Raw genomic sequence first — 23,798 nt, 5'->3', positions numbered from 1 at the left:
ACAAAAACACTTCAAAACTGGAACAGTTGGGGTTGATAGGACAGTTTTTGGAACTTTTCCTGAATCTTAAGGGCTGGCATTAGCTACTAATTCCTGTAAAAGTAGGCTACCACGAGACAACTCTACTGAGTTCCATTTGTTTGCTGTTGCTGCCTTCCCACAAGCATGCTGTGTTTCCAAAGGGTGCAGTTGCCTCTCTCCCCACTGTATTTACTTGTGCTGAGACATAGCTGGAGCTCTATCCAGCTTTGCTGTCTCTAAAACAAGACATTAATTTGTAGGCATCAATCAGCATGCCATCCCTCAGGGTGTGCATGCCCAGGGTTAGCCAGGGGGATTTTCCACTCGTGGTGCCTCCAAAGTCAGATGTTTGAACCACCTTGCACACCACAAACGTGAGGTCACTCCAGGCCTGCCCTGCATTCTTTCCCAGCATAGAAACAAGTCAGTCTGGTCAGGCTTCTATGCATAAACAATTGATTTTTATTTGGTAAAAATCTTCTCAGTCCTGTCGCTATTCCTCGTGCACATTTGTATCACTGAAATATTTCAAACAACTCAGTAATGTCATGTATTTTTCTGCCCTGTTCTTCTCTAAGGTTCTCAAGATTATGACATTGCACTAAGAAAACTTCACATCACCTCCAAGTTACTATTACAAGCCAGTGAGAGGTATAAAAACTGAATTTAGAACCTGGGTACAAAGAGAAGTAACAGGCAGGAGCAAACAAGATTTGGGAATTGGTTATGAAATCCAGACCTTCCATTCCTATAATAATGAGCAATCTGGAATTGAACTGCATATATGCTACCCAAACATTTGCCTTCTTTTTACTTTATCATAAAAACTGATTAATATGTGTGCATTTAACATTAGGGTACTGTCAGTTATAAAACAAGACTTGTACATTTGACAGAAAAGCCATTTCAAACCTGCAGTTTGTTTTGTAAATCAGTATAACTCTGGTTGCATTTAATAAACGTGAGAAACAGAGAATTTTACATATACTTGTTTAAATGTACTTCTGTGCTCAGACAAGCCTCAGAGGTTTGGTTGTTTCAGCTCTACAGTTCTGCCCATGAGCTGGTAAAACCATTATTGCCACAAAAACCTCACAGGAGCAATAAAGCAAACAAACAAACAAACCAACCAACCCAAGAGCCCACAAAAACCTAAAATCAAAACAACCTATCTTCATCTGCATGCACAGCCTGACTGAAAAATACCCATGCAATCAAGCTACAACTAGCCCCTGACACCATCAGCAACCTCTGATGCCAGAGATCACCTGCAGTGCACGAGGCTTTTAAAACTAAACATTTCTTTTCACTCTGGGCTCTGTCTTGGTTCTCTGCTTGCAGCCCAACATGAATTGTAACCCCAGGCACAGAGGTGAGGCTGTGGGACCAACACTGCTGCACTCCTGGAAGCAGAACTGCTTGAGCAAAGGTGAGGAGGTCGGAAAAGGGCAAAGTCCCAAGTAATTTTAAGTGGTTCAGCTAAGTAGGGAAGGCTAATGGGAAACCATTTTAATTTGTTACAGTCATCCCCAGCGAATAAAAGGACAACGTTTTTCTTCAGCAGCTTGATTACAAAGCAGTAAATCCCTCTGTGTATATAAAAGACCTATGAACGCTATAGATCAAATGTCAAAAAAAAGATTTGTACTTTGTGTTGGGAACAGTTTTAGATACTCAATCATTCTCATTTTTAAATACTTCCAACAATTATTCTTTCCCTAGAAATAGACACATGTAAGTAATTCTGCCATTCTCATCTACAAAAACACAGAGTAGTGACATTTTTTGCAGCAAACATTTTTGGACCGTCTCTTTCCGTAAACACCTAAGAAACACAGTTTTATGCACAGAAACTCGTAATCTTTCCCTCTCTCCCAACAACACTGACTCTTGCTGGTAACAAAAATTTATGCTGCTTCTAGTACTGGCTGCAATCTCTACTTTACAGACTCCAGGCAGCAGCAAACAGGGCACAGCTCAAGGTGACAATATTCCCCAGCAGCAGAAATATCTTGGAGTAAGAATTATGCCAGAATAGGATTGTTCTCCAGTTGCAGACAGGGCTTTTGTGCAGTGTATCAATTTCTTTTTCCCTGACAAACTGCCAGTTCTGATAGACCCACATACCAGAATACAGCCTATTTCACGAACTCATCTAAGATGGGATGGAAAAGCAGTTAAAACAGTGAAAGTTGTAGCTGTACAGCCACAGGTTCTTTTTCAAAAAGAAGATTTTTTTAGTCAGAAGCAGAATTTTTAGGCTTAGAAGTAGAATGTTCAGCCATTATGAATTATTAAGCTTTTCTAAAGATCTATAATTCAGAGGCAAATATTTGGCTTATTTCTCAACAAAACAGTGACCTGGTCATGGCAATTTGTATCTTGTGCCCACATTGTTTTTTTCTCTGATCATAAGAAATAAATACTCTGAAGCAAGAAGCATTTCAATTATACCTACATTCACAGTAGGTCTTGGACCTCTACCTGCTGCTGCAATCAACAACCACCACACACTGTCTGAACCACAAAACTCTTTTACCATGCAGACTCAGCACTGCATGCTAAATAGTTCTGTCCACTCAACTTCGCAGAAACCTTCTTGCACTGAGTTTGCCTTTTGATGAGGAACCTCAAGCAGTCCTGCAACTGTAGAAACCCTTGAGGTAAAAAATCCTGACAGCCCCCCAGGGACTGCTTAGGAGAGATGTCACACCACGGCTCAGCACGCACTGGCACCAGGACCAGGGGCCCTTACAGCAGCACGATCACTTATCAATAGCTCAGCCATGGGGTGGCAAAGCTCCTTGACAGCTTTATTCACCTTTTCTTACTAAAGGACAAAATTCTGCTGCTGGCATCTCAAGTGCACAATGTATACCTGCTGCCTCAGGCACTCACACCAACACTTCTCCACTCCAGTGTCTTGAACTAACACTTTTTGTGGCATCCTCAACCAGGTTTTGGAGAGGTCAGCTCTGTCTTTAACTAACTTTTTTATACAGAGGCAAAGTTGTAAGTCACCTGCAGTGTGATTTTTAAAAGGCTGAATTTTAAAACTTTTAATCCATTTATTGTCAATAACAGATTTTACAGCAGTTTGGACGTGTGGATATTGACCCCTGGTCAAGGCAGGCTCTCGTGTTTGTGTTCTGTCTGCCCACAACACTGCCTGTCACTTCTACTGGCTAAAATGTTGTGTGGTTTTGCAGAGTGTCCCTCCCTGCTGTGGGCTACACAACAACAGTTGGGTTCCAGCTCATATATGGCTCTTTTGAGCTCATGGGGAGCAAGGGGAAGGACTGAGAACAACAGGGGATGGGACCCAAAGCTAAATAAATCAATGTTTCTTTGATCCTTTGGGATGAGGATGCTGTGACAAGACATGGTTATGAGAGCTGTGATTTTACTGGTTAAAGAGTTGGTTTTTGGCACTGTATTTCAGCATGAACTTACATGATGGTACTAAGTACAAAGTGTTCATTCTGTTTGTGGCTGTAAGAATTAATCTCTTCCATGTGCAGAGAGGGTGTGTGATAATTCAGCTGAGATTCCCCCTGGTAGTCCGGGCAAGCACTCACCAGCTGCAGGGCTTTCAACAATGCACAGCAACAGCTCCAAGAACAAATGATGTAACTAACACCCTCTGAGTGCTACCAAGCAGGGCCAGAGCAGCCTGCTCATTTCAGGGTCTTCATCCAAGTAGGTTGTCAGAAACCTGAAAACCTGAAACTAAAAGGTGAGTTTCTCCCCAAACACTCCAACTCTTAACTCTGGCCAGGATTCAACAGCTAATGGACATTGAATGAAATGGTATGGTTCTAATAGCTTGCATTTGCCTCGATAATAAGAAAAGGTCTGATCCTGATTATTAAAAATGAAAAACTAATTTGCAGTGTTTATGTGGATGGCAGCTTTATATGCATGATAGAAATACTCCAACTGCCTTTACAATCCAGCTGGAACAAAGTTTTCATTTTTCTTTTTCATGAAATTTCATTTATTATGAGCACTGTGTCTCAGTAAGGCAGCTGTTGGCAGCAAGATGAGAAATTTAAGTTAAGCTAGTTAGTACCAAGAGCCAAGATGTAATATGTTTTTGTCAGAGAGAAGTTTTCCTTGTATATATGCAATAATTAAAATAGTTTGTAAATCAATCCTATCAACCTCCTTGAAGGAAGAGATAATGCTATTTTAAAATAAAATTTACAAATTGCAACAAAAGAACTGGGATTGCTACAGCTCATTTCGGAGAGGTCTTAAATAGATAATGCAGCAATGACTTCAGAAATTAAGGATACCTGGTCTTCATCACTGTCCTACTAATACAGTGTCAGATTTTGGGCAAGTCACTTCTGACAAGATTCCAAATGGGAATTAAATAAGGCTCAGTGTGTTACTATTATACACTGAGGATGTCTCACACAGCCTGCACCTGGACAAAATTGTCCAGGGCTTCCTATGATGGGGCAAGCACTCCTGTCATTCGATGCATAACCATGATTCTCCTCCAGCTTCTCTGGTTGTTACAAAAGAAAGCAGCAGTAAACTTCACATCTTCCTCTGAACCTCCTCTGGAATGTGTTTAAGATGCACATTTCAAAAATACCTACCTAAAACTGCACTTGGGAAACAGCTGAATGAACAGGACAGGACTTGGCACATGCTGTTGGAAGTTCAAGCCAGGTAAGGGTTGAAATTTTATAAATTAAATGAATAAAAGAGAACATAAAAAACCCATGTAAACTGAAGCATTAAGCTGATCAATCCTCAACAGCTACAAATGACTACTTGCAAATTGGCTTCTTTCCCAAATTGCTGCCTGGAAGTTCAGTTATCAAGGGTAATTGCAAAACTCTATCATCATCTATCCTGCGATTTGATTAGCTCCTAATGATTGTAAACATTCAGAGGCTTTACTACTGACCAAAGACACAACCCTGTCCCTGGGCCAGCCACAACCTCCTGTAGTGACACAAGCCTGACCAACAAACTCATCTTTTACTGTTTTTCTACTCAGCTGGATCAGCAAGTTGGTCCAGCCTGCAGCACATCAATGCTGGTAATGCACCATCACTGAGGAGGAGACAGGAACACACTGAGCTGTGTCCAGGCTGAGCAGGACACAGCTCTCGGTCAGATAATCCAGTCTGGAATTGTGATATATTTTTGTCATACTTGTCATGCACCAACACTCCTGCTTCAGGAGGGTCCCACTGCCCACAGGGTGACTGTAGCTCCCCTGCCACCTAAGACAAGCCCAAATTACTCCCCTGTTCAGGTGACAGCTACCTGCACTTCCCTGTAAACACAGGATTACAATTAAATACTCCAACGCAGCTGAAGTTGGCACCACTTTTACTATTATAATGTTACCTGACAAACAGATTAATTTAATGGCTTTGAGGACTCTGCCCATACCATGCAATCCATAAATTATACTCATGTGCAGACTTTCAAGCAATTCTTATTTAATATCTACTTTAGGTATTTGCAGCACTTTGGGTGTTTACTTCTTGTCATGCTTACAGCTAGACAGCCATCTACTGCAGTTAAAAACACAGCCAAAAAGTTCAACTAGAGAACTAGAAAATGAAATTGCATTTGGGGACGGGTGGGAGGTTGCTCACTGAAGTTTAGTATCAGTAAACACAGTGGCTGGCTTCAGGGTACTTGCAAGTATTTTTAAGCCAAAGCAAGCTTAGCAGGTTCTTTCCTCCAAGCAATTCTTTCTCTGAGGAGTTTTTTAAGGGATAAGCATTGGGATTCACTTTTCTGAGATTACATGCATTGTTAATGACAATTGGATTGTATCTCTTTTGTATTGGAAAAAAATAAATCTGCCTTGTCAGTACCTAGAGGGTTAAAATCCTCACATTAAAAATGCACTTAGTACATTCAAAAAGATGAGAGCTGGTGGCCATCACTCCACAAGTACTGCCTCCAAATACACACTCACAGATTTACAGCAATATAAAAATACAAAGCTGGCAAGAAACTGAAATGAGAATAAAACACATATGAATCATGCACACAACTAATTAAACATGAAAATTATCTTCACAGACACTTACCTTCACCATTGTAAGTTAACATTCAGCAGAAGAAATTTGAGAAGTGTATTTTAGACATATGCAATCTGGGAGTAATATTTCTTTTAAACTCATGTCAGGATAACACAGCTTCCTTTCCAAGCACTGATTATTTTGGGCTCTCCTAAGTGAAGCGAAAAATGCTTAAGACTGAACACAAGCCTTGGCTGACAGCACTTAAGTGAGCCTGGAAATCTTCAAATTTACCGTGCTGGGAACTGCTGTGTAACATTCTAGGCTAAGGCTTCAGGGCAAAGCATACCTATATTCCGTCAACTTACAAGTTAAAGAAATCAGATTTTGGCAACTAAACTCTAACTTCCTTTTGCATAAGTAATACACCAACATCTGAGCACCCCTGACTGTTCACTGTCAGGGGACCATGTGAATAACACCTCAACAAATCACATCCCAGCTATTCCTTCTTTACTAACATTTAATTTGCAGAATACAATCCAAATTGCACTTCCAAAAATCACAAGGGTGTATCAGCCACTTCAGGCACTACAAAAATAAACATGACAGAATTTGGAGCTTGCTTTTCAGTGATGCTGAAAAACCTCTCTATGAAATAACTTTCACGAGTATATGCCAAGAGTAATTACAAAATTTTGAGTTCCAGAGACCACAACATTGCAGGTTCCATTCTACTTCTTCTGGTAATGGTATTTGCATCAAGGATGAGAGCATCTACTTGAGGAAAGACAGAGAGCATCGTGTTGGCACAACAAAACCCTTTCATTAAGGAGACATCTGGGCCATTAATAGCAGGCTGCTGGGGAAGGCTGCACCTCGCTAGATTGGGTTTCAAACCAAGTTCTCCGTGAGGTGTTGAGCAAAAGAGAATTGGCTGCGAGCAGGACAATACAGGCCTGGTGGGTTTTGTTTACTGTGCAGTTGAAGGACCACTAAATGATTAATGAAGGGCTGACAGCTTCTTTGTAGAGTAGCAGACAATATTTTGGGGGAAGACTTTGGCTTGTCAGGTTAAACATAAAAATGCTTACATAGAGCTCTTTCTCCTGAGCTCAATACAACTCCACACACTGCTGTTCAAATGACTTTTCTAACCTGCTTCCCAGGACAAGAACATAAATGTAATGCTATCTTGAGGAGAAAAAAGAAGCACAACAAAATATTAGTTTGCCAGAGCATCTGGCACATTCATATGTGTGATAACAGCAACAGCACACGTTCATTACCACCTTGTTAGCAGCTACAGGCTAATCTTCAGCAAGATCCCTCTCAAAGTAAACCTAATTCCACTGCGAACAGCAGGATCATTTACCCTCCTCAAACCAACTCTGCCCTGCACTCTCCAGGCTCTTCCTAAGCACAGAGCTGCCATCACCATCAGGAATGGCAAGTGGCTCATAAGGAACTGAACATGCCTTCCTTTGGAGCATAAATAAGGTAAAAAAATGCTGCCATGCAACCTTAAGGTTAATAGCTGAAAACCACTGAAGCCCAACATATCAAGAAAATTTTATATGTTACTTAAGCCTTGGATGCATGATTAAAATCAAGAGGATGGCCACCATTTAATGGCAAGACCATCTCATCTGTTTCTACACTTTAGATATGAATATTAATAAAATACAGGCCAACCCCCCCAAACATTAAAGAAGATTTGTCTTCTGGAGAGGCAGGGAAGAAGTCCCCTACAGGAGCCTTTCCAGTCTTCAGAGCAGTTACAAATTTCTGGCAACTTAAAATCAAAAAACACACTTAAGAAAACATATCTAGGAAATGTAAGATCCTGAACATGCAAAAAAAGTGTCCCTGGTTCAGGAATTCATGTAAAAGACAACACATTTCCCAGCCAGCACGTTACCGTACAAGGACAACTACATTTTCAGTCAAAATCAGTCCTTAAACATCAGTCAAGCACAAGCTCAGCTTTTCATGCAGGATCACTTGTGCCCACAAGACGCCCAAACAGCTTTTGTGCATCAACTCAGAGACTTCTGGAGAGGTGGATCTAACTTTGGCACTCAGGTCTCTTACCTCAGCTGGGAGGCAGGACAAGCAAGGCTGGCTGACTTTCTCTGTCACCCTTCCCTCTCCTTCCCTGCTCTAAACCTGGCAGGAATTCTTGCTGGATGGGATGTGCCAGCACTCCATTGCCTCATGTGAAATTTAGAAGTGCTGCTTTTGGCAGGCTCTACCAGGTGTCTGCACCTGGCACTGTTGGGGGGCTGCAGGGAAGGGTGAGGGTCTGTCCTGGGCTGCTTCCACCCAGCTCTACCACAGACCCACAGCAGGACCTGCCTGAGGCTGGTGACACCTCTGTCAAAAGGCAAAATCCAGCAAGACAGGAAGGAAAAATGTGAGAGAAACAGCCACAGCTCCTGGAGAAAACTGGACCTGGTTCTCCTGACAGGGGGAACTGTAGCCTGCACAGCCCACACTGGAGCAAGGGAGAAACATGAGGAAAAAGGAGTGGTGAAAAGGAAATGTACACCCTGACTGCAGTCTCTCACTCCCCATCCCCCTGGGTAAGGCAGAGGTACTGGGAATGTGGGAGCCAAGCTGAGCCTGGCAAAGGAGATGGGCAGGACTGTTTTAGTTCTTTCCTTTCTCACCATCCAACACTACAGTAATTGGCAATCAATTAACATTCCCCAAGTTGAGTCTGTTTTGCCCGTGATAAGAGATAGTAACTGATCTCCCTGTCTTTATGTTGACCCATGAGCTTTTTTTCCCTATTTTCTCCCATGACCTGTTGAGGATGGGGAGTGGATGAGGAGCCAGGTGGATGTCTGGCTACCACACATGCAAGAGTGTTTCTTATTCACCTCAGTGCTCTGACTGAAGAGTACACTATAACTTTAAGAAATGTAGCAAATCCCATAAATTTCCTTTCCAATAATCTCCTTCTGACAGAACATAAAATCTTCCATTTCTCCAACTAATAGCACAGCTAATCATAGCACAGCTGAGATTAAATCTTCCTAGTGAGAAACAGAACTGTGTTACCATGGCCTGAAGTCTGCAGGACATGCCAGGGCTCCCCCTGTGACATAAACACCTCCACCACAAAGTTGTTGGGCAGGTTGTTTCCAACATTCATGTTGTTTGGTGCAGTACTTCTCCTTCCCAAATCTCTAACACCAATGGAGTCCTAACACTGAATCACCACTTCTGTCATAGACATCTACTGCAAACACTCTTCCTGAGCAACTTTTTGGGTCGGACTAAACCAGAAAGCCTTCAAAAAGCAAGAGTGCTGCTGCTGCAGGGTCAGCAGCTTGTTTCTTAAGGGAGAGAGACTGAAATCCTTACTTCACTCTCCCCTGGGACTGCGCTGGCTCATGCTCCCCCTCACTCCAAGCTGTTGGAAACGGCAGCACTGGAAGGACACGAACGGAGTTAAAATTTTGTAACTGCAGCAAAAGGCAAAGTGAGGACACCACACCAGTCTCTGAAAACTGGAGTAACTTTCTGCTGGGAAAAATGACTTGTCAAAACACTGATGTGGCAGAAACACCACGCTCACTGTTGAAAGGTTCGAGCTGCAGATATTCTCTAGCAGCTTTTTCATCCAAGCCTTGGATTCAATTCATTTAACACTGTGATAAAGAATAAAAGCCATCAGTAAGCAGTGTGGCTTTTTTTTTTTTTTTTTTTTTTTAGCAATCCAGTTCCTCCTCCAGCAATCACCAGGATGCAGTACGTGCAGCTGGGAGCAGAACTGAGCACCAGCCTGGGTATTGCTGTGTGTCAGAGCTCCTCCTCTGGAGTCCTATCGAGTGACTTTCCTCCTCAAACATGTCCTAATGAATTCCACTGAAGCCTGCAGGTAAAATCCTTCCCCAAGCACTTTGCCCTGATTGATAGCTTTAGAGCCTTCCTTCACATGACTTCGGCTCTTTTCCAGACCTTTATTATTTCTTCTTTTTGTAACTGTCTCCAACGGGAAGTTGCACTTGGTTTTTTCACTGTACGTTTCTCTTAGAACTGACATCTCTGCATTGTAATGAGGGAACCCCTGGGTATTAGTGACAAATTAGTCACCAGCTAAAGAATATTTTCTTTTCATTTCTATACCAGGTGGAAGATATTAAAATCTCTAGAGGAATTTCACCTGCTCTGCTACAATAAATCATCACACAATTTTCTTTTAAAGTGACTTAATTTTACTGCCTCTAAAACTTCACCATTAAAATAGTCTTCTGAACATGGTCAGGGAGACTTTATAGTAAATAGTATGTATTTGATTATACTTTGAAAATTAATGCAATTTCACTTTCATACTTTAAATGGTGTTTTCAAATTCCTTTCCGAGAAGAAAACCCATGTATTACCATAGGTAGGAATTAACAGAAAAATATTTTCCCTTCTTTGTTTAATTATCTAATAAGGAACAGTATTAAAATATCTCCAGAAGACCCCACACAGTCTGTAAAAAAAGGAGAAATATTCCACTCGCTATTCTTTGTTGAAGAACTTGTAAAGTAGCAGCCAAAAGAGAGGGGAAAAAATGTAAAAACACTTTGGTACTTACTGAAGCTACAGGCCACTGAAATACAGCAAAATATTCAGTGAAGGCAGAGATTTACTTTTTATTTTCTAGAAGGCTACTACTATTTCAGTAATAATATATTATTAAAAAGTTGATTCTCAAAATGTTAACTTTACAACCACACATTTTGTGTCATTACAGTGGAATTTTCTACTTCATAAGACAGATAAATTTATAATCAAAGCTACATACTACACAAGTGGCTTACAGATGCTGATTAAATGGCTTCATATACATGTATGTGCTTTTAATAATAAATTAATTATTCAAATTATAATAAGTTTTCAAATTATAATAAATTATAATAATTTTTGGAATTATAATACATTAATTTTTCAAATTATAAGTAAGCCAGCAGCAAAGGAGTTCATTTTAAAACAGAAAATAACACCAAGACTGAAATTTAAGAGTCCTGCCCCACCAGCAAAAGGAGGGCAGGAGTGTATCAATAAATACAGCACACTAAGTCTACATCCAATTGTTTCTTCCTCTATTTGCCAAGAAATGAGAAGAGCAGAAGATCAATTAAGACGCAGAAATGTAAAACCAAAGCATTAAACACGACGAGATATTTAAGATCCCACAGTGTTTCTTACAAGCGCAGAGCATCACTCCCCCGCTTCTCCCGGGGGAGTTCCAGCTCCAATAATTACCTTCTGTCTGCTCACAGAGTTCAAGTTCAAAACAATATTCATTTTCCACTTCCCGTCCTAAAGCAGGGCACAATGCTTCTGTGCATCACTCAGTGACCATCCTGCTCCACCACAGCCATGGTTAAACCACTGCAGTGATTGAATAATCCTCAGTTGTGGCAGGGGGCTGGAGCAAGGAGAAGCCCTGGGCTTTAAGAGGGAAAGATCAAGCTCCAACATCAACGCCTCTGACTTTTAGCAGCAGCATCCTTTATTACACACAATTAGAAACCAAGCATTTGTCTCCACACCCCACCCCCAATCTGCAGGGGGGCATAAGTGATGTTTCAGAAGTAATGTAGCCCAGAAGTTTTGCTGCATCTCAAATATTTTACAGCAGACTCACTTGGCTTCCTCAGCCCCCTCCCCATCTAGTTCTCTTCCTCAAATTATATTCATCTGCTGCAGTGAACAGGAAGGATGGCTGCCAAACAAACAATATGAAATCATATATAATAGGCAGAATATGCCTTCCTTCAAACCACAGCTTAAGAGTTTTCAGGTGAAGAGATGCTGAAGAGGGAAAGACAGCAAAGGTCTGTGAAAGAGGCTATACAGAACATAATCTTACATTGCCTTGTTCAGGGTTACACACACTTACAGCACTGCTGAATGATTATGTATTTCTGGTCAGAGACCTAAGCACGCCTCTTATTCAGAGAGAAATGAATTCTATTAAAAACAAGGTTCCTCTAGCATAGGTATTTACACAATAGGCCACCAAGGCTACACAGAATAAGGATCTCATACTTTTATTTCAACAAATAAAAAGAAAAATGGTATCTGCCTTATTTTCCTGCTGCACACCTAACTCCATCAACACACTTAGGAGTACCAGGTCAGAGATGTGATACCACGGACTAAGTCACATCTCTGCAAATTTTTGGTGCAGGAGGTTACAACCACTGGTACCAAAAGGGCTGTGGTACCTCCCTCTCTCCACCCAATTCAGATTTATCAGCTTTTTTAACTGCTGCTGGAAACTTTGCTGATTTGCAAATAGGCATTTGAGCATGGACAGCACAGAAAGATGTTGATTCCCACTCTGGTTTTTGCAAGGCTCAGGCACTGAAGAAGTCAGCTGGACTTGCACTGGCGGCAGTTATGGCGGGATTTAAAAAAAATAAAATTAAATATGCACTTTTGCAACAAGTACAGAAGGTTTAAAAGTGCTCCCACTCAATAAGGGTTCAGCCCTTACTTGAGTGAAATGATTGGGAACTGAAGTGAGAGCACAACTGGATCTAATACATTTATGCACAATTGAACACAAGGAAGGAGAAAATTTATGGATTTTGCTACAAGCATTAACGCTGACTTACTCCTAACTCTGTCTCAGTGAAGAGGAGTAGTATCAACACAGCATTTATCAAATGTAGACTAGCAAAAAAACATGGGTTTATAAATTCAAAAATAAAGTCAGCCTTCAAAAGAAGAATAAAAAGGAAAATTTGGATACAGTGAAAATAACATTCACATGTTTTACTTTAAAAAGTGTCATCTTTCAGAAAAAATGGTGCTTTTTAGTTTTTTAAGGGATGGAAAAATAATCTCTCTTTTTCAAATAAAAAGTATTGCTCAATTTTAGAAAAGATTTTGTCTTGTTTCACCCACAGTAGTGAGGAAAGATAATAAATTAACATAGCTTACAAAAACGAAGTACACACTGTCAACATTTACTGAGGATAAAGTATTTTGTAAATACATTTTGACTTGTCTTAGAATCAAAGAATTGTCAAATAGCTGCCATGAAACTCTACGGATGGTAACTGAGCACAGAAGAGCAGTTGCAAGGGGAATCAAAACCAGTGATACAGATCTATATTCAAAACTGATCAAAGCTATTTCCAAAGTAGCTGTAGGACAATTACACTGCCAACAGCCAAATCAAATGTGTCATCAAAAGACACGATTTGCAATAGATGGAAAACTTGTCTTTAAGACAGCTGATGAGGCTCTCTGCGTGGTGCACAGACAGAGCTGTAAATAACTGGGGCCCCCAGACTGCTTTGCTTACTCAACCTATTTAAAAAACAAAAACATTTCAGATGCCTGCCCCACTTTCCCCTCACTGTTTCTTGTGGGTGCCTGAGTAATCCTAGAGGCATGTCCAGTTTTTAAGGCATTTGCTGAGTTTAAGGAACATTCCCCACGTCCCCCTGTCTTTGGAAGTCCTGTTCTGGTTGAGTTTCTCTGTGAAGTCCGTTCTTTCCAGCATAAACAGAGGCACCAACTCTCTGTAGATTGACCAGTTACCATCTGGTAAATGGGCTGACCAGTATTAAATGGTTTTCTTTATTTAGGATATTTTTTTTTCTTTGTTTTTAGCTGGGCTGCTTTCCTTCTCAAAAGCAGGGATGGCAAACAAGAATTTCTACATGACGAGACTGGATGTCTAGAGTTAGGTGTTCAAGCCAACAGCACGAACTTACCCATTTTCTCAAACCTCTCTGTACATCTAAGAAGGGGCAATTAAAACTGGAACTTCTTTGATTATTGCAACCCGTAAAAGTAGGAGCCCACAGCCAGGAGCAGGCAGCAGAGAGAAATCCTGTTTGCAGAGAGACATGGCTCTGGTCGAGCTTGAAATCTGTAATGCTGGTTTATGTAAAAACATTCCTGAAGAAGTCTATTATAGTTAAAATAATTCAAGACTTCTATTTCCCTGAATTATTAAGTGGTGTTGCAGCAAAGGCAAGTTGAGGTTCTACCATGCATCAATTTCCTCTCCAGAAAGCAGAGGGGAGATGAATGACACCAGCATTTCATGCAGCACTCACGCAAAGACATGGACGTGAAGAAATCTCAGGTTTGTAACCAAATACTTTAAACCTTCATTTCCTTAACAGAAAACCAGCTGGGAATAAGTTAGAAGTGGGCTATCATCAAGGAAGTTCCTAACATCTGAACAGCAAACTTCAGTTCCACCAGTCTCTGTGCATCAATAACAAACCCTTCACCTGCTTTTCAAATTGCTACAGCCCAAATCATATCCAGGCTCTCACAGCCTCCAGCCCATTTTCACTCTTTGTATTCAAACCTGGCAGCAACAACAAAAAAAAAAAAAACCCAGCAGTCTTGCAAATAACAAAATCCCACACCCCAACAAAACACGCACCCTACTTCTACTAAATAAATGTCAGTCAACAAATAGGCACAAATTTCACAATGGCTGAGGTCATTCCCTTTAAGTCATTACGGTTTCTGGGTGAGTTTTCCTGGTGGTTTTAACATTGGTTTCTGTGATTGCAGCTATGCTTATTTATGCATTTAAAGCGTATGATCTAATACACTTAGGTTTAACTACTTCATTCTTTTGACATTCTTTCCAAATTATAAAAAGGATTCTTGGTGTTTTCACTGCCTTGGTAAAGAAACAAAATTGCTGTCCACATAATTTCTTAAAAATACAGAACAGAGTAAGTATTTGTTGAAAATAATTCAAAGGGAAAAAGCCCTACCCAGACATTCCCTCCTCCAAGATAACACTTTTCCTCTCTCTCTCCCCCTCCTTCTGAGGGAACTTGCTATTTTTTTTAGAAATAGATGTTTTGCTGGCTTTTTAAAAACAATATGCAGGCCTTAAGAGTGATTCAGCTACAACTTATAATCAACACAGTAGTTCAGCTTATTTTTTTAAGCCCTTCTATTTTTACTGTTATGCTTTTAAAAACTGCACATTTGCGGTATGCTTCAGTCACATTGCATCTTCCACTGCGCTTTGAATTCTACAATAATGCTCATTTTATTCAGCGCCTTTTGGTTATCATCTACCAGGGATCCTTGCTTGATAAAAATCAAAGAAGGCAATTTTCTACCTTTTTCTAATGGAAATTTAAATTATCTTCTCCCTCCAAGGCACAAAAAGCCCAAAGAGCCCCCATCACCCAAATGAGGATGGAGAAATTCACTGACTTGTAGGAAACATTCAGAAACATTATCAAGAAGCTGAAATTAAAATTAAAATTGTGCATGGAGATGGGTGTGCACATCTCCCAACACTGTGTGCAGTGCACGGCTATTACCTTATATACAGAAGTCACGGTAAAACATTTTAATTGACCTTTTTAAACTTGAGGCCACGGGTAATTCTGTATTTCTGGAGTCCCTGATATGGTTTATATGTCCAAGCATGTTTCTAATCAGCAGTAGAAGGAGTGGAGAACCCCCCACAAGCTCTGTGGAGAGAGAAGGGCCCCATCCTGTGCTGCCCCTGCAGAGGAGCTGCCACCTCTTGCACCACACCACCAGGTACAGCTGTCCTGAGTCCTGCTCTGACCAAGCCACACCAACAAAACATTATTCCTGGCACACAAAACACTCTTAATTTCCCAAGCCATCGCTCCCCATCTCCCCAAATCTGTAAAATCCCTCCATCACAGCCACGCACGCTGTGGGCACCACCACAACGTCCCAGGCTCCTCTGTCCCCTCCCGCTCCATCCTTTCCAAGCTGCTTCTTCTAACCGAATCCCAGCTACAACAATCCCCCACAAATTACAACAAACCTCCCTTGAAATTCCCCATAAACCTTACCACAACCCTGCAGCAGACTTCTGGCTTTCCACAGAGCCTCTGCACCTCAACACCAGGGAAAATACCTCAGCACGGCGCTGAGGAAGCGTTTTCCGGACGCAGCAGAGGTGACAAACAGAACGAGAGCAAAGCCAAGATGCCATCTCGACTTCAGGCAAACAACCTCCCCTGACCTCTGGCAGCTCCCACACACTATTAAACAAAAAGTATTCTCTCCATGTTAATGAACCATGTACAATCTAACAGATAACGCTGATGTTAAATAAACATGTTTGTATGTGACTCCTAATGCCAGGACTTAGGCAGCTGCAGACAAATAATTTTAAATGGGAAGGATTATGCTCATGTAGTTTTTCTCATCTCATTTTACACATCTTTGAAATAATTAAAATACATAATTAAAGCACAAGCAGAAAGACTGAATGAAAAGAGGATTGACTATTTTTAATTAAATATTCACTCTGTGACACACTCACTGGAACCATCTCTGCAGTGAACATTTTTTTGGATCCAATTTTCCTCTCACACCTCTTGCAGCAGTAAATCAAGATCAACTGAACAGCCTGACAAAGAAGAGAGCTGGATCAGGTTTTGAATGCCACCAAAAATAAAATATTTTGCACAAGACTTAAATCCCTATTCCTTTCTCCTCTCTCCTGCTTCAAACCTTGGGTAGCACCAAATCTACCTGCAAATGGCAGCACCTCCAGGCCCCAAATGACCCAACCAAGAGGAGCAATTATTTGCATCCTAATTGAAGGGCTTATCCTCACCTGATTAAAACAAGGTGTTTGTTAAACATCATTACTTGAGTTAAGATCTGCAAATAAAGATGAAGTATTGTTTTAAGAATTTGACTGCCATGAAACAATTGCTTTCTGATGGGATCTCTTAATGAACAGTCCCAACCAGGATTTTCAGCAGAAAAGAAAGGGAAAGAGATTTGACAAGTTCTCCCTATTCATATAAAGTGAGCAAAATGCCAAGAGGTTTGAGTACTTACATTTTTTTTTATAGACATATACTAAAAAAAAAAAAAAATCTTGTGCTTTTTTACTAAATTAAGCCACCAAAAAGGAGGATGTATTTAAACCTGAACGGCTTTACGTTAGTATATACCATTGTTTATAATTCTGAATATATTTTTTTGTTCCTAACTACTTTTCTGTCCTGTTCAGTACAATGTGAAATTTAATGAAAATAACATGATTGTTAATCCAGGACACTCCTCCATGCACTAATCAAATATACATTCCTACTGCTATGAAAAATACACAGGTACAAGGAAACTAACTATTCACTGGGAACGGCAGTATGAGATTTCCTTCCCTACATGGTCTACCAAATGACTCCTCCACTTACAGGATACATTTAAAATCTTCATATTAAAACTGCAGTGTTCCATGGCTTAAGAAAAGGATTTGAATTTGCAACTTCATTTAACAGTTTGTCCCGAATAAAAGTTACCCCAGCCAGGCAAAATTAACTCAAAAATATTTTCTTAGCATTCTAAGAACTTCTGCTAGTTTTCACAGATTTATAAAAGCATTTTTCACTGCATAAGTAATCTTAACAATCATTTCCACAGATTAGGTCTAACAACCTGTGAATTTATTGCAGAAGGAATTTACTGCGAGGAATAATTAGTCTTCAGCGCTGTTCATGTTTGTTCTCCGGCTGAAGACACCTTAAGACCATCTGGTTACTGCAAAATTTGGCACAGAAGAAACAAATCTTACTGAAGAGAATTATAGCTGATTTCAGAATAGCTGTTGTACTACTACACATCATAAATAACAGTTGGGAAGACAGCAGAAAATTAGTAACGTCTTTAATTGTTTTCTTTGTCAGCAGTGTGTACACATACACACTGACACACAAACACAGCCATGCAGAATTCAGCCCACGCCTCGCAGGCTTGAAGTTAAACATGCAACTAATATTTGCAGGATAAATAGCTAAATTATTAAATTTTCAGGGGAAAAAAAGAGAAAAGCATATTAACCAGCTATGCATAGCAACACAGCAACACATGAGACTCCTTAAGTGATATTCTGAGATCGAGTTCCTTGTGTGAATACCTGAGTTTAATTCCTTCTTATAATTCAAGGCATATCCGCACACACCGTGGAGTTGAATACGAAGCTTATTGTTGGAGGGGGAGTTATCAACAACATTTTTATTTCTCCCTAATGAAGTTTTCTAATGGAACCTAAGGCTGCCAATGTTGTGAGGTATTTGAAACAGGAACCCGTTTCAAAAATTTCAACCAAATAATGGTGATAAGATTAGCGAGTCATGGGAATCGAGTCTCCACGTACTATTTTAAAAGAAAATGAGCTGAGGGGAGTGGGCTAAGCAAAGTAAAGCAAAACAAATTGATGAGCATAAAACCAAAAGCATACACCACTTGTTATTTAGCCAAATGTTCTGACCTGTTGGTGAGTGAGTAGAAGAGGCACAAGAATTACGTGGACAATTTGACTCTGTAACTACATAATTCAATTTTACACCATACATTTAGACTTTTTTTTTTTTAATTAAGGGTTTTAAGTTAGAACAATTAAGCCAAATTATCAGCTGCTGTACCATTTCAAGTGAATTTTCAAAACATGCTTAAAAAGTTTCTGCAATGTCTCCAAAGCTATAAGTACTGATTATTTTCAAGGCATTTGTACTACAAGTCTTTCCTACTTGCTTGTGTTACATCCGATGCCTTCAATTTCAAAGCAGAAATAAAAATTCAGCTTTATTAAGGAATGGAAACAGTTTCCCCACATAAAAAAGGATGATGAGAAAGAATTTATCCTGTCTGAAGCAACAAGTAACAAAACAATGCAATGCTAAGTGTATGAAACTATCTAAGAAGCAATAGTTTAGACACAGAATTTCTAGTTTAAATGTATGCCATCTTTTGTGGACCAGATTGCCCTAATAGACACAGATGTGGACTAGGATGAAGAAATTTAGACATGCTTTCTCAATAAACTGGGGGAGAAGAAAGGGAGGGACCCTTCCACGGATGGCATTGCAGAGAGAAGAAATTCTCAGTAAATTAATGAAGTCCACAAGAGAGACTAAACAATAAACCATTCCTGCCACTGCTTTTAACGGCGCTCAGGGATGCGTGTATTTGATATCGCGCTGAACAAAATTTCTGTTACTATTTGATACAGACCAATAAACTGTTTATTGGTTCACTACATGCATTTTAGCAATCACAACTTTATACAAGAGAATATATCATTACTTGAAATGTCTGAACAACAGTAGCTGTATACCATGAATAATTTCCTTTAGAGGCCATTCACTGGGCTCAAACACAATTTAACACTCAGAAAAGTTTACTTAAACTGCATAAATCACATACAAGTTCTCCTCATAGAAGCAGCCGCGGGAAAACGCAGTGGCTCATTTTATTTAAACGCACGCCTCAGCTATTAAATTCATTAATAAGCGGGGCTCGCTTGACGGTAAAATCGAACCGCACGCTGCGCAGCAATTAACTCCCTGTGCTAATTGTGGGTCGCGGCTCCGCACGCAGGACCCGCCGCTGCCCCGGAGCCGCTCCGCGCCCGCGCTCCCCGCGCCCCGCCGGAGCCGCCCCCGCCGGGCTCCGGGGCTCGGCGCTCCCCGCCCCGCGCCCGCGGGCCCCTCCGCGGGCGCGCAGAACCCCTGCCCCACTCACCGGCGGTGCAGCGCGGAGCCGCGGCGCTGCGGAGTGTGCGCGCCCGCCGCGGGCGCAGTGAGCATGTGCGAGGCAGGCGCGCATGCCCGCGGAAGGGAGCGGAGCGGAGCGGGGCGGCGGCTCCGCGCCCCGCGCTGCGCCCCGGGCGCGCCCACCCGCCCCCTCCCCGCCGCGCCTCCCGCCGGAGCCGCCCGCGGGCTGCGCGGGGCGCGGAGCGCAGCGCCGCGGCCGCACCGCGGCACGGCACGGCACGGCACGGCACGGCGCGGGGGGTTTGCCCTCGGCTCCTGTGCCCTGCCGCCCGCCCGGCACACCCGGCCCTCCGCCCCCCGCGGCAGCCCGAGCCCGGGGCCGCCGGCCCCTCGCAGCGCCCGGGGCTGCCCCCGTGCCGCCGCCGCCGTCGGGGCGCACCTACCGCACGCGTGGGGCCGCGGCGCGTCCCGGCGCCCGCAGCGCCGCGCTGCCCGCGGTGCCGGGGCGGAGGAGGAGCCTCCCGCGGCACCCGGGGCCGCCCGGCAGCCCCCCGCTACTGCCGCGGAGCTGCCCGCGCCCCCCGGGCCGCAAGGAGCGCGGAGCCGCCGCTCCCGGGCGCGGGCCGGGCAGCGCTCTCACCGGCGGCAGGTACGCGCCGGCCGCGCTTGCTCCCGCCCGTGGTTATGGTTTTATGTTGGTGCTGTCAGCCTTCATCGAGCTGCTGGATTTCTTTCTTTTTGAAAGAAATTCTTTCCGTAGAACTTGGACCCTTGAATACCATGTGAATACCACCTTGTCTGTAGCCTGTGCTTCCATGAGAACAGTCACTTTCACTACAGTCCCTGTGTTACAGGTCTCTATTGACAATTTTTAAATATCAATTTAAAAGGAATGGCTTTTGTTGACATCTGTTTTGTCTTAGCACGCACAGTGCCACAGAGCCGTGGGTCCTGCAGACACAGCAGCACTCACACAAGCCACTCTGCACTCACAGAGCATCACACGGCTCCTGGCTCCCCAGAGGGCGAAAGCCTGCCCATAGTTCCCATCACCTCAAGCGACACAGAATGGATTTGTGGCCGTACAGAGGTGCTGTCCCATCTCTCATGTCAGCACAAAAACAGAGGCAGTCTGGCCGTTGTGCTCCTGCCTGATGTGCTGGACGCCTCAATCAGGCATCTCATCTGCTTGTTTGCACATCCAAGAGAGTGGCAGGAGGCACCTTCAGGTGGTTTGTGCTGGGAAGAGGGGGCTGGGACATCCCACCGCATGCCCCTTCCCTGTATTCCCTTGTGCTGTACACCTCACAACCAGCTTCCCCTTGCCCATGCTGGCCTCGTCCCTGCTCAGGTACCAGACAGTTTCCCCCTTCCACCGGCATACCTGCTCGCTGGGGATGCAGCCTGGCCACAGCAGCGCTGGAGTGTTTCATTTCCACACCCTGCTCTTCCTCCTTATTTCCCCTGCTCACCAGTCTGGGACAGACCGCGGTCCTCCAGTTCTGTCTCTCCAGCGCTGGAGAGGCATCGGGGGAGACCTGCAATTCCTTGTCCTGACGGCTTTTATTACACCTAGCCCTTTCCTCAGGAAGGAGATATCCCATGAACCGCAGTGGAAAAGCCAAAGGAGCACAAAGGGTGTTGAGTTCAGGGTTTGAACAAGCTGCAGCCCACTCATGGATTTAACTCAAAATTTTGACAATGGAACAAAAACATCATTGCAACGAGACAGCTGTTTTTACTATCAAAATCTCTCAGATCAGTTTGACTGCAAAGTGTGTTCCTACAATCCAAAGGAGACAAAGCTCCCAGCATCAGTTTGGAGCTGGCAGGCTTCCTAGCATGAGCTACCTCCCGCCAGCCTAGAAAAACCAAAGCTCTTTCAGTTGTTATTCCCCATCAGTTCTCGGCACAAACCCCCTGATTTCCCCATGGATTATCTGCAGTTCTGAGTTTACACTGCTCTCACATTAAACTCTGAGCAATCACTGGTTGGAGGGGCTTCCTTGCTGCCTTTCTCACCTGTAATTGTGGTTCTGGTGAGGAGTCTCTGAAGTACAAGAAAGTCCTTGGATCCATCTTGAAAATAAATCTTTTCCTTCCTCAACCTGCTGTGCCCAAAAGCCTGATTGCCACATTGGCTCCTTTTGAAGCTGGTTTTAACAAGTAAATTCATATCTAAAAATGCCTTGTTTGCAAAATTCTCCCAACCCCTGATTTCACAACATATTTGAATATATGCTTAGTTTTATGCATGTGAATAGGCCTACAACGATCAATACAATTATTTACCCAAGTGCTTAAAGTCAGGCAGGTATTTAAGAATTAGTATTGTTTGTGGTAATGCCACGGCAAGCCAGGCAGGGACCAGGACCTCATTGTTTGTTCAGCAACCTGCACACAAAAAGACACTCCTTGTCCCTTTCAGTATAAGTAATTTCTGTAAGTTGTGAGTAACTTGTGAATCAGTGCCAGAAACACCTTTCTTGAGCTGGTAAGTAAACATTATTTGTCTACACTAATATCCTTCTTATTTACCAAAAACATTGTATGCAATATTTAGAAAAGTAATAAAGGCACAGTGGGAAAAGGGTGAGCAAAGAGGAAGATAAAGGATATTTTTTTCAATTAGATGTTTTAAGTATTTTCATCATTGTTAGTATCCAGGAAAATACCTGTAGATGTTAAAAGCCATTTAGAAAGGCAAGGGAATAATATGGCTTCTGCCCCATCAGTGGGACTGTGGGTTGGTGTGCATGGGTCAGACAGCTGCATGGGGTACAGGCTGCAAGGTGAGACACAAGGAGCCAGTCTTTGTGGTTGGTTTGATAAAAGTCTCCATTTTGTCAAGCTGGGGCATCATCAGCCATATAATGCCAGGGATTTCTCAGACCAGTGGATTTTTTTTTCAGTCAAAAACCAAGGCAGGTTTAGAAGGTGGTTTGCTTGACTTGTTACCCTGTGCTCATTCCCACATATCTTAAAGACGAAATGGAAACGGTGCAGAAAGCACCCCATAGTCACCAAATGGAAATGCTCCTAATCGTTGGGCTGGGTGCCAGAGTCCTGCACAGATTTAAGAGATAATGGTCCTCCTTTGGCACCTGAGCAGCCAGACAATACCCTGTCCTTAGGGAACATGGGGAGCTGTCTTCTGCCAGACCCTGCCATAGTATGGGAGCACCTCAGCCTCTCTGAGAAGGTGAAGAGCTAGATCCCAAATTTTAGTTACTATGGAAATGCATTTCCCTTGAGGAAATACTACCAGTTTCTGCTGTTGACCTTCAAAATGAAGAGAACTACATCAGTACAAACAACTGGTTCTGTTTTTAAAAACAAGAAATTAGCCAGTATTGAACTTCATCACCCTGCTTCACAATTAAGATGTGATGTCACCCTCTGTCACAAGCCAAGGTGAGAAGTCCTCAAAAAGGATGGAGAGGATTTATTGGGGTACTGAATATGGTTAACCCTAAGCATAGAAACACCCTGAGTCAGAAATCGCTTTACAAAGTGTAAGAATTTAAAAATAATGCATTTTGGGCTCTTCCTAATTGTTCTCTGGTCCTTGAGTTCATGTTTTCAATTTCTGTTTGCAACCACAATGCTGAGTAACTTAGTTGTCTTCTAAAATTAAAACTGAGAATCTCACATTTTCATGTTTTCACATGATGCCAGAACTCAGGCTTTGTGGGGAAAAAAAACAAAAACAAACCCCAAACACCCCAACCCTCACATTTTAGAAGACTTTCAACAAAATTGCAAAAGTTGGCAACCATAATATTTCCTAACACAATATTTTGTGGATTCCAGTGAAATTTCATTCTCAAGGCTAATGGTTGCTTTCTCTCTGGTAAATGTCCTGAATTGCTGCTGCTGTTATAGTTAGAACATTGTTCATTTATGTAGTAATTTAAAAACAGAGGAGAGGTGCTCTGTCCTCAAGTAATTAGAGAATAAATAACATAATCTAGAGACTATTTTAAATTTATTTGCTGTACAGCTAAACAGAATTATGTAAAAATGACGTATTTCATGTATTAGTGCTCAGGCCTGCAAGACACCAAGGGTCTGATTCTGGAAATACTTCAAATATATTTAATTTGAATGCCACCAGACTGCCTCCAGTGCAATAAAGCATTTCATATGGGACTGTGCCATCCAAGGGGGCTTAACTGTGCTGTACTTGGTTGCATTTTTGGAGCCAAAACACTCTGCTCTTTGTAGGATGGATTCTTCTGTGAATAACAAGAGCTGTGTCAAGATCTGAGTGCTA

General features: G+C 42.3%; 1 protein-coding gene across 5 annotated transcripts in view; it reads right to left on the bottom strand.

Moving 5' to 3' along the window:
* The window catches only part of EYA2 (EYA transcriptional coactivator and phosphatase 2), an 89,086-nt gene extending 69,046 nt beyond the window's left edge, over window positions 1-20,040 (bottom strand). For 4 of the 5 annotated variants that reach the window (XM_053992560.1, XM_053992565.1, XM_053992562.1 and 1 more), the window contains exon 1: window positions 19,551-19,625. In XM_053992560.1, the coding sequence (XP_053848535.1) occupies window positions 19,551-19,615 (65 nt within the window). In that variant the 5' untranslated portion in view covers window positions 19,616-19,625. Of the gene's footprint in view, window positions 1-19,550; window positions 19,626-19,965 lie in introns of those variants that run through there. The other variant, XM_053992563.1, reaches the window with a different exon arrangement.
* Window positions 20,041-23,798: the final 3,758 nt, after the last annotated feature.

This window comes from Vidua macroura, chromosome 17 (assembly GCF_024509145.1).
Source record: "Vidua macroura isolate BioBank_ID:100142 chromosome 17, ASM2450914v1, whole genome shotgun sequence".
Lineage (NCBI taxonomy): Eukaryota > Metazoa > Chordata > Aves > Passeriformes > Viduidae > Vidua > Vidua macroura.
The sequence above is the reverse complement of the archived record's forward strand: the minus strand, read 5'-3'. Positions and strand labels throughout refer to the sequence as shown.